This window comes from Anomalospiza imberbis, chromosome 5 (genome assembly GCF_031753505.1).
Source record: "Anomalospiza imberbis isolate Cuckoo-Finch-1a 21T00152 chromosome 5, ASM3175350v1, whole genome shotgun sequence".
Lineage (NCBI taxonomy): Eukaryota > Metazoa > Chordata > Aves > Passeriformes > Viduidae > Anomalospiza > Anomalospiza imberbis.
Genome location: NC_089685.1, coordinates 27,979,919 through 27,990,948, shown reverse-complemented (window position 1 = coordinate 27,990,948; position 11,030 = coordinate 27,979,919). Strand labels below are relative to the sequence as shown.

Here is an 11,030-nt window from a genome sequence, read left to right as displayed (position 1 = left end):
CACAGTCAGAACAAAAACATTCTCTATCTTAAATAAGATTCCCATTTTGAAAAGGCCATAGTAAACATGTAGCTTTGACTAACAGTTGGGATCTGACTTTCACGTACTAACACACAGTTGGATCATCCAGTAGTCTGTCAAATAGAGAAATGGTCTCAGAACTTTAAAACTCTTATTTACAACACTATGAACATTAGAATAATATCAAGTTCTTGAAAAAGCATATAGTTCTCCCAAATGTACGCCTTCAATACAGGAAGGTAACACCTGGTGTCTGCAGCATAAAAATGTAAATATAATAATTTTTTTACTGTGCTACTCTGCTTTTGCCATTTATTGTATATCTTTTTTTATATTTTAAATCTTTTCACTTTAAAAAATAACATACGTTTCCTACCATTTCATGGTCCACTCGGCTGATCTTAGCATGGACTTCATCTCCAAACTCCTAAGTGTTATATTGCTACCTTAATAACAACAATAGGAATAAGACTAAATCAAAACCAATACATTACGCTGCTTCCCTGAAAGCTGACATTTGACTCCCAAAACCAGCAACAATTACCACAACAGAATTTTTAACAGAATTCTTTTAAGAAAAGAATATAATAAATCTTGGGTCAGTGAAGAACAGGTAAATTCCTTTAAGCTGAGCATGCTATCCATGTCTCAGGTGCTCTGAACATATTTAAAACAAAAAGTCTTTATCACTGACTTTTATATCACTTCCTTCAAATTCTATCCAATAACCTCAAGAAATCTAACCTCAAGAAATAATTAAATGTTTTTGCTTTGACTGTCTCTCTAGAAACCAGTAATCCCAATAAATGATGACGGGGCTATTCAAAAATATGCAGTACACAAAACATATAGGATAGTACAGACAGACGTAGTACTCTTACATTTATCACATACAATCAACATTTCAATCTCTATTATATTTCACAATTTGTTATTCAAGTTAAAGCACCTACGTATGGTGATTTTACTTTCACTGTACAGCCTATGTTATTGGGTTTTAACACTGTAACTTGCCCCATTGGACCGAATCATGCAACTGTCACAGATCAGCATAAGTGTTTTATAAGGCATATTGGAACAAGTTAAAAATATTTCTTAGCCGTTCAAAAGTTGATTTACTTCATGAAGGAGTTCCTGGATGCCTCAGTCCTCTTAAAGTTCATAGGAAATTGGTAGGGTAATTCTTTTTAAAGTGTAATTTATTTGGCTTAGGATGGTGACACAGGAATCAAAAAGAATCGTGGTCCTCATTGTCAAAGGGAGTCCTTTGTGTTATGTGGAGGACAAGGTGAATCCAGCTACATTCAGAATCCCGAGCAGGCAAGGACACCCAGGGCAGGCACCACTAGGACCAGGAGCAGAGTTGGTACTCCAACAGCAGCACCTGTGCATCGAACAGAAAACAACACAGTATTGGTCTTACTCGGTCTTACTTCAGCACTACTTGCAGTGGGGGGAACGATCCTGAAGTCCACAGAGTATGGAAGCTGGAAACCAGCTGGTATATCTCAGCACAGCCCCTACCTGTATGAATAATCTGAAATGGACAAAGAGACTAGTTACAGTAGGGCGGAGGACTCACTCTTTTGTTCTGCAAGAGCTGCATGTTTATGCAGCATGTTTATACAAGAAACAAGGCCATTCAGGACACATCAATGTATTTTGATTTGGCCAGTCTGACAAGCCAGGAGGTTATTATACCAGGAGGCAAAAGGTCAAAATAAATATTTAAGCATGTAAAAACAAAATTAATGGAGTCTTTGAAATGTGACAAAGCAAAGAGACACCTTTGGAAATGTTAATGCTCATATGAACAGCAATAATCTGAGAGATGTCAAAGAGCCTGGTCCGTTTGTTTACCTGCCAGACTACAAAGTCCAGATGGCTGACTTCTAGCAGTGTGGCATTTATGTCTGTTAAAGTCACAAGGATATTTCTTAAACAAATATTTTAAGACATAAAATATTAATCTGTGGCTTACAAACTTTACATGACTCGCCCTGGCAAACAGAAAAAGGAATTGCTATTGTTAATTGTTTTGTGTTGTGATGGTCTAGCTCCCTGTTAAGAAGCATCTATATGAGAAAACAACTCAGCCAAACTGTGCCTGGCTGTCAGTCTCGGAGATGGGCCAATGGAGCCTAAGAACTGGCATTTCTTTCATTCCAGAGAGGGCTTGTCTATATCAGAATGGTAGATGGGCAGTGCAGAACCCAGCTTACTGCTGTTGAAGACTTAGTAGAAAAGTGCTTGCAGCTGGTGCTGATGGGCCTGAGGCACTGTTGGAACAAGCCCACTGGACAGCTCTCCAGAAATTGTTAAATGAAGAAAAACCATACTCAGAAGGTAATGCACAAACTGAGCAGCAGAGATTTCAGCAGGCCTAAAAACAAGATCAGCATGACAAACTGTGAAAGTACAGGGGTACATTTATCTTATTTTTAGTGGTTTATGAGGCACATTATTATTTCATTTTTATTCTTAAATATCAGAGTAGAGGTTCTTAATGAATGAAGCCATAGGGGGAAAAAAACAGGTTTTGTGTTTAAGAATATCCACAGAGAATGTATTCTGCTTTTGTCAGACCAGAATAATGCAGTTAGAGAGACACAAATAAATATTTTGAATGCTTCTAATGGAGAAAAACAAGACAAAAAGTTTGCTGAGTAAAGTTGAATGATGTGCAAGTATGAGGAAACATCTGTTTGCATGTTACTATTCTACAAAGAAAAAAGAATAATAAATCTTCCTCTGAGATGTGCTTACTGGCTCCAGAATAGTTAGCAATTCACATCCTCATTATAGCGGTTCCTTGCAAGGTTTAGGCACTGTTGCAGAGATATATTTACCAGTTTTCTTAAATAAAGTAAGTCCTATCCTTGGACAGCACATTAAGAGAACATTAGCAGGATAAATGCACATTAAACAGATCATATTTTTCTTTCTTGTTAGATTACTGACCTACATGTAAGGATCCGTACTTTACTGGAAACACTATTTGCCATTGCATGACATCTAGTACACTCCTGCGGCTCATGAATGAAAGTTAAGAAAAGTTTTGCCTAAGAACAGACTACAGGATTTAATTCTGCGCAGTAATGCAATTGTGATCTGTCAGTTTCAGCAACCACTAAAAGCTAGAGAAATTCCAGATAAAGACTTCATGGATGTGTACAAATAAACATATGGATGTAAATTAAAAGAGAAGGATTATTAAGCTCCCTCTGAAGTCTGGCCAGGTATGAGCTGGATATATGTAGTGCCTAACGATTCTTGCTCTCCTCAGTGTTATAATCTGTGATCTCTCCTTTCAACCAGCATTTTATATATCCAGTGTGCAAGCAATTGCAAACTAAAGCCATCAAAATTAGTGTCAAAACCAAAGCAGCATCACATGACCCAACTACCACTGTAATGCACCACGTGTGAACTTACTATCAAGAGTCCTCATTTATTTTAAATAAACAAAACACATGCCCTTAAATTTGTCTGGGGTTTTCTTTTTGTTTGTATTGTTTGTTTTTTGCAGTTTTTAATGGTTTTGGTTTGGGGTTTTTGTTTTGTTTTGGGTTTTGTTTTGTCTTGGGTTTTTTGTTCGTTTGATTGGTTTGGTTTGGTTTTTGGGGTTTTTTTGTAGTGTGGGTTTTTTTTTTTTTTTTTTTTTGTTCTTTTTTGGTGTTTTTTTTTTCTCCCCAACAGTCCCAAGCAAAAATAGTGAAATCTTGCATAGGCTTTACTAGTGTATGGTACAGAATTCCTCTAGTTGATATTTTTAAGTTTAGGACTAAACTATCTATGGAAATGTGTAGCCAGAATGTAGTTTAACATCAAATAAAATCTGTATGGGATGCATGCAGTCAACCTAACTTTTTTTCTGTCTCCTATTCTCAGGAGCCTTCCTCACACAAGTGGTTGTTCATCTGTCTGAGTAAATGAAAAGAAGAACTGCTGGATGGCTTTTCCTTCAGCAAGGTCTTTATGTATCACAGGAACTCCTTCTAAAGTCCCAGTAATCCACAGCTTTCTATTAGTATTTTAAATTTCCCGTTTCCATCTCAACAACATAACATTCAGGATGAAACTTTCCCACTTCTGAAAGGAGATCCTAAATTTTACTGACATCTTGAGCAGTATGCAACAGTCTTCCAAATATACTCAAAAGAAATAAAATCAATGTCTAAATGAAACAGGCATTAAAACAGTTCAGACTTTGATGTATTTCTTAAGCCTTTGTGACAATTTGTTACATCATTATTTTCTTTAAATGTTACTTATCTTTATATATGATATTTTTTGGCCCTCTTCCCAACATCACTGTCTTTTCATTGTGAAAAAAGGACTTTTGATCTCTCCCAGACCACAGCAAACTGCAACCTCCCTCTGAGTGGGGCCTCTCAGAGCCAGCAAACTCTCGAGTTTGCTATGCTCAGAGGACTGCTGATGAATGCCAAGGACAACCCTTTGCCTGTGGAGAAGATGCAAATTCATTCAACATGAGCTCTTCACTGAACTCAATGGGAATTATTCACATACTCCTTTAGGTTTGTGTACATGTGAGTGTCAATATGCCACAATAAATGTCCTGTGAATGTTGCTCTCTGATTTGCAAGCATGTTAGATTCATAAGTCAGGCCTATAAGAGAGTTACTGATGTGCTTACAGTAAATTATACAGAACCTTTTCTTAAACTGTTTGAGTTAGGCCACTGATTAAGTGCTGTTAAGTTTAAGTGCTGCTAAAACCTCTAGGCCTAAACCATTGGTCAAGTTGAAGGCTAAGTTTGGTAAAGGGGGTCCCCTTGAAACATTTTGACTCAACCAGAGAGTCCCCTTATTCCTTTTCATCTTTACCCTTCCCCATCCATACCTTTTTCCATTCCCTGCTTCCATGTAGATAATTTTATGTTGATTTTAGTTTTAGACTGATTGATTTTAGATTTTATTCTGATTTTTCTCTGTGTGTTTTGTCCATCTAGTAAGTAGAAGAGTGAACCTTACCACCAAACTTTTTTGTTCTTTGATTTTTACATTAAATCTGCTTTTGCTGATACCTTTGCTGGCAATTCTTCAAACAACCTAGAAACTCATTCCTGACAGTCTGCCTTTGTGACTGTTTTGCAAAACAGATTCCTTTTTTCCTGAAAGAATGACCAAACTCCTACTCATTTTCTTATAAATAATACTCTCCTTTTGGTCCAGGATCCAAGGACCTATATTCCATTAGAGCTATCAGGTTTTTAGCTCTCCTTTTTACTATAAGAAGGTTAATTGCAAAGCCTTCTAATATTCTGTTTCTCCTTGAGTTTAAGTTTGTCCACTTCTGTGTGAAAAAAATGGGCCATCTGAAAAAAAAAATGAAGGGATTCTTGCCTGTTCCAATCATTAATTTCTTTATCAACTATTAGGCTTCATTTGTATCTGTTTTCTTGGTGTTTTCATATTTACTCAGGTAGAACAGAAAAACAGAAATGGGGTGAAATACAATTTCTTTAAACTGTGTAAAAGTAAGAGGTGGGTTTGTTGTTCTTTCATCTGGCTATTGGAAATAAATTGCTCTTGTCCCAGCTGGAAATACTGTCTCCATGAAAGACTACTGAAAAAGAAATAGGTAGTATCAGCTGACATGATTTAATTTCTGTTATCACTATTCATGGAAAATGGAAAATAACAGAACTAATTATAATATACTTATCTTGCATCACTGGCATCATTACTAAATGATGTGTCCAACTTTCCCTTGTCTAGGAAACCTTTGTTTGTGCACGAGAAAATTTTCCTCTTGTCTATGCCATAAACCTTTCAAGAAAGGCACTATGGAGTGATTCCCAACTCTGTGATTTACTGTTTTTGCAGCAGAGTAGATGCATGGGTTGGAAACAAAGCTGTCTCTCCATCTGCCCATGCTTTTTGCTGTGCAACTGGGGAACAGCTTCAACAGTCCTAAGAAAAACATATTTGAATTGCTGTTGGTGATCTGGGTGGTTTTTCCACCCTATGATGTTAGTCTGTCCTCTCCTACTTGAAAATTCTGTCAAGGAAACGTTTTGTTCTGGCAATAACACCTGGAACCTTGGCATTGTCATCAGCTGGATTTTCTTTTTCATTTACTCTAGCCCTGCCACAGACCTGGGCTGCCAACACGAAAAGATGACCTGGACTCCAAGAAAAATCAGAAATTTTTCAGTCATTGGGTTATTACTCAGCTGTCAATAAACATAGGTTATTTCTCAAATACCTCTCCCCCCTCATATATACCAATATTCATTACAGATTCTTTTGCATGGGGAGTAAAGTAGAAGACCACTGGTAATACTTTTTAATAAAATATACTCTTAAAGTTGTGCACACAACAAATAATAGCATGAGGAGATTCTTCTGTGACCTAGGCAGAGGATCTTCTTTGGCCAGCTGGCATGTCTAGGGATTTCTACTCCTCCTTGTTGAGAAAATAGGGATTTGTGAATTTTTCTTACAAATAAATTCAGCCCAACTATATACCAGCTGTGTCACTCTTTTTGACTTGCAAATAGTCCACATTTAAAAAGCCACAGGGTGCAATGGGTAAACAGCAGAAACTCTTCAGGTGCAAAATGGTGGCACAGCCTCCCTCCCTCTGCTCCCTGAGTACTGCAGCACCACAAGGAATGATCAATAGGAACAAGCAGCACCCAGTGCTGGAGAGCAACATGAAAAATATGCAGACAATGAAAATGATGGACTGAGAAGCAACAAAGAAAATAAATTAGTCCAACAGGACAGATCAGCTTCAATTTGGCCTTGCTCTTCAGCAAGGCAGAAAAAAAATCTTAAATCAGGCATTAAAGTCACTGCAGAAAGGAAGAAAGGAAACAGGGATTATCACAGGATAATGCAGACTAAGAAAACATAACTAGATATGAAAATATTTCCCCTATCTGTCTAACCTTTGAGTTTGAATAGAAGCAAAAGAGAAAAAAAATTGAAATTAATGAAAATATGGCTTTTCAAGAAAACACTTGTTCTATCACTGAGTATGTTGTAATGCATAGAATTGTCACCTTATTCAATCAAACTAAAGCTTGGAAGGAGGCAATACCAATAAACTAGAATTGTGATGAAATTAAATGTGATGATGAAGAAAAATCAAGAAGAACACCAGAGAACAAAATATGTTGATTTAAGCATATGTATGTACCAGGTTAGAGGTAATTCAGAGTATTTTCTACCTAATCCTTGAGTCATGAGACAACAGCAAATGCAGTTTGAAAATTACTCTTCTTTTAGAGAAGAGCTCTTTTGGAAATGTCCTTTTAGTTTAGTAGAAGCTTTTTGCTATATTCTTCTACCAGATGCATAAGAAGTTCCAAAGCAAGGAACAAAGGATAGTCATGCCCCAGCTAGGTAGAGTCTGTTTTCTTCAGTATTACTTATGATTTTTACCTGTGTTTTCCTCCTCTTATTACTACAACAATCTTTGAAACAGATGGACATTTTCAAATCATAATCAAAAGATTGTGATTATACCACATGAGAAGTGAATGATCACCTGACTTACTTGATACTAATGTGTGCAATAAACATTTGTCCCCTTTCAAATAGTAATTGAAAAAAGTAAAAGATAAATAATTAAAAGGATTGTGTAAATTAGTACAGGCAAAATTTATGGATTTTCCTTTGAAAGAGCTGTACTTCAAAGTAAATACTATTTCAGGATCCTAAAACATGCCTTTGGCAAATGGAATTCCTATGTGTATATATAGATATGTTTGTGCACTGAACACAGAAACTGTAATTTTGTTCTCTTGCTATAAGCATATACAATACATAAATTATTCTTTGTCCATGCCACTATTGAAATGAGACATTAACCTGATTTCACATGTGAAGCTGAAGGTGTATGGTATTTCCCTTTTCTCCCCAATATTTATCCAAATAAGAAGAGTAACCCTCCCCTCTTTCCCACCCTGGATGAAATTTTAAAACTTGAGATCTTGATTCTATTTTTCCTTACTCTGGCATAAAGCAACTGCACTGAGCCCAGTGCAGTTACACAAGTAAAGTGATAAAAGAACCAAGCACCATATGGTTTTAGTTCCTTCTGATTGCAAGATTATTTTGATTATGCTAATATTAGTAATATGACAAAGCATTACAGTCCAAAAATCATGCAAGAGACAAAAACAATTCTCAGCCTTTACTATATTTCAAAGGAAACAGATAAGCCTATTATTAACTCTTGAAAAAGACTCCATTGGTTAAACAAGTCATTCCAATCTTCATCTAGTTGTGGTAACTCAAGAATCAATTTTAAATTGTGTAGCTCATTAATTTAATATAATGGGCTTAAAAAATATCCCCAAACTCCTTACTCCACAACAGGCACTGGCCAATAAAATAAAAAATATCATGGCTGTATTTTATACTGATTATAGCTGTATGCTGGAATGCACATATACAGAGAGTTATTTTATGATAAGAAATTTTATTTCAAGATGCTCACTAAAAAGTAAGGCACATGAGATAGCTTTAGATAGTGTTTGGTAAACTTTGTTTGTATCATTCTCAACTAAAATAGTGTAACCTGTTGGAAGTTGACTGGTTACATGAGAGCAGAGTAGCTGCAGGATATTTGCCTCCCCCTTTTGCAGGTGACTGGGTTTTCTGTGACATGGAAGAAGATAAGGAGGACAAAAAAAGGTTTTTCCCCTGAACAAAGAATTGAGATAGAAATAAAATCTACTTCTAGTTTCTTTTTCATTTGACTTTCAAATGTAATTATGTTAGTTAAAACATGCTACAATTTTAATTCCTATGTTAGGACCTCAGGGCCAGTTAGTGCTCCTGAACCTGAAATATAGGATGAAAGATGTGTGCTAGTATCCTGTCTGGCCTCCACCTGTGTCCTGGGATGACTTTATGATGCTGAATTGTATTCCCATTCATCTGTTTAGCCCAGAAAGAAGTTTTATGCCTTTAAAAATAGATCCGAGAGCGAAGTAGGGGCAGAAGGAAACGCAGTGGCATTTTTTCGTGGCTGTATTCAAAACCAAAGAGACAATAGCTGCAGCTCTCTCTCGATGAGCATTGTCTGCAGCACAGACAGGGAGCGGGACAGAGCTCTCCTTTGCTTTTAGTTAGTTTTTAGCTAGCTGAGGCAGAGAAGTTCCCCAGACTGTGGCTTTTTCTTTTCCTGGAACTGTTCAAACCTGCTCTGGACCAAAAACCCAGAAAAACCAGTGAGCTCATACCTGTGGACCACTGGGTCCAGGAGGCTGCATTCTAGTGCCAGAAGGACTGAGAGACACTCAGTGAGCTGAGAAACACCCACAGAGGACTCTCTCTAAACTGCAGAAGGACTTTCTGTATTTGCCATCTCTTCAAACAGCAAAAGGTTTTAATGTTTAATATTATTCATTTTTTATACTTATAAATACTTTGCTTGTTAAATAAACAGTTTTTTCCTCTTTTCTTGAAGGAAGCTTATTGCCTGAACAGGTAGAGGGATGGACCATTGAATTTTGCCCTTTAAGGAATCATCCCTTTGGAAGTTCCTTTCCAAATTTGTCCCAAACCAAGACAACCTGCCTACCTAGAAGGCCTCAGGTCCCCTGTATTTCATGTCATGCCTGTCAGAATTGTGTCCCTGGATGTAGCATTTGTGATGCCCCAGGTTACCAGGGACATCCTGGGGCAAGCTTTGTTTAACATTCTGAATTACACCCCACATGAGAAGTGATTGTAATGGGAGCTTAGACACATAACTCAGCCATATTATGTAGATTACTTTGGATTTGATACCCAGTGAACAGCAGGAAAAAAACCCATCTGGATGACGCACTGGTGTTGTAGACACTCTTTGTTTAAGATCCTGCTATTCCTAGTCAGCATACAGGCTATTTGGAACCTCTGCCCTATCTACTTAATTCTCCCCATTCACTTGTGCAAGAAATTAGGTAGGTTTGCAAACACTGGAGTCAGATGTCTAAAGGTCATGTAAGGGAATACTCCTCTCTGAGTTTAGTAAGATGCCTTATATTTTGCTTTAGCTATTAAAACGTATTAAAATGTGTAAATATGTAACTTCCATTTTGGTCAGTCAAGCACCAAAACAGGCATTCCTATCAAACTACATCTTCTCTTCTTTGCAATTCTCTGAGAAAAAAAGTAATTTAAAAAAAATTTCACTACTCTATAATTCTTCTGGGATTACTCTAAACACTAATGCATTACTGGAAGATTTCCTTAAGAATAAAAATTAACAGACATAATTTGTGATGTGTAGGTGTTAAAACTATACTTTGTTCTGCTTTTTGGAAAAGCAGCCTAGAAATAACTTGAAATTCTTTCCTGATTGGCTGTATATTACGTGTTCCTAAGAGATTACCCTGCCTTTTGTCTCATTTTCAAATTTTCCTTAACTAAGTCCAGGGAATGCTGCCTCTGTCTAGGTCACCAGAGGCACAGTCCCTGTCTGTCTAGCTGGTGTATGGTAGAATTTATGGATGAGAACTTGTCAGCAGCATGGAAGACAGTTCAATGCAAAACTCTGCAAACCAGCATTTGCAGGGTGCTAACTCTCCCAGTGGTGCTAATTCTGTACAGGCATACTTGGGAGAGGTCATAGTGTTGGCAAGATTATCAGCTTGGGCTTGATATTGTACTGACACGATGCTTTTGGTCTGGCAATTAATCTGCCAGCTGTGACCTAAAGGGTCTTTGCACCACACCAATGGCAGGTTGCAATGCATGTTTGATACAAAGATACTTAGGACATGTCCTGAAGACAGCAGTTGCCTCAATGTTTTTGCAGCTCATAAAATACGTTAAAATATATTGTCCCGGTGTATGATAATACAACAATATATTTCACATTTTTTTAAGTGGTTGACTTACTATCCCAAAATATTCTCATAGAACATGGCAGACACAATTAACACTACGCTAAATGGATTAAGAATTCAGTCACCAGCAGATTTCAGACCACAATTATTGAAGAATGGGCACTAAATTTCTAGTGCAATTCCATACTGA

General features: G+C 37.0%; 1 protein-coding gene across 1 annotated transcript in view; it reads right to left on the bottom strand.

Annotated features, from left to right (window-relative positions):
* Positions 1–343: 343 nt before the first annotated feature.
* The window catches only part of CNTN1 (contactin 1), a 124,837-nt gene continuing 114,150 nt past the window's right edge, over positions 344–11,030 (bottom strand). The window contains exon 23 of the mRNA XM_068189984.1: positions 344–1,405. Within this exon, the coding sequence (XP_068046085.1) occupies positions 1,326–1,405 (80 nt within the window). The 3' untranslated portion in view covers positions 344–1,325. The remainder of the gene's footprint in view (positions 1,406–11,030) is intronic.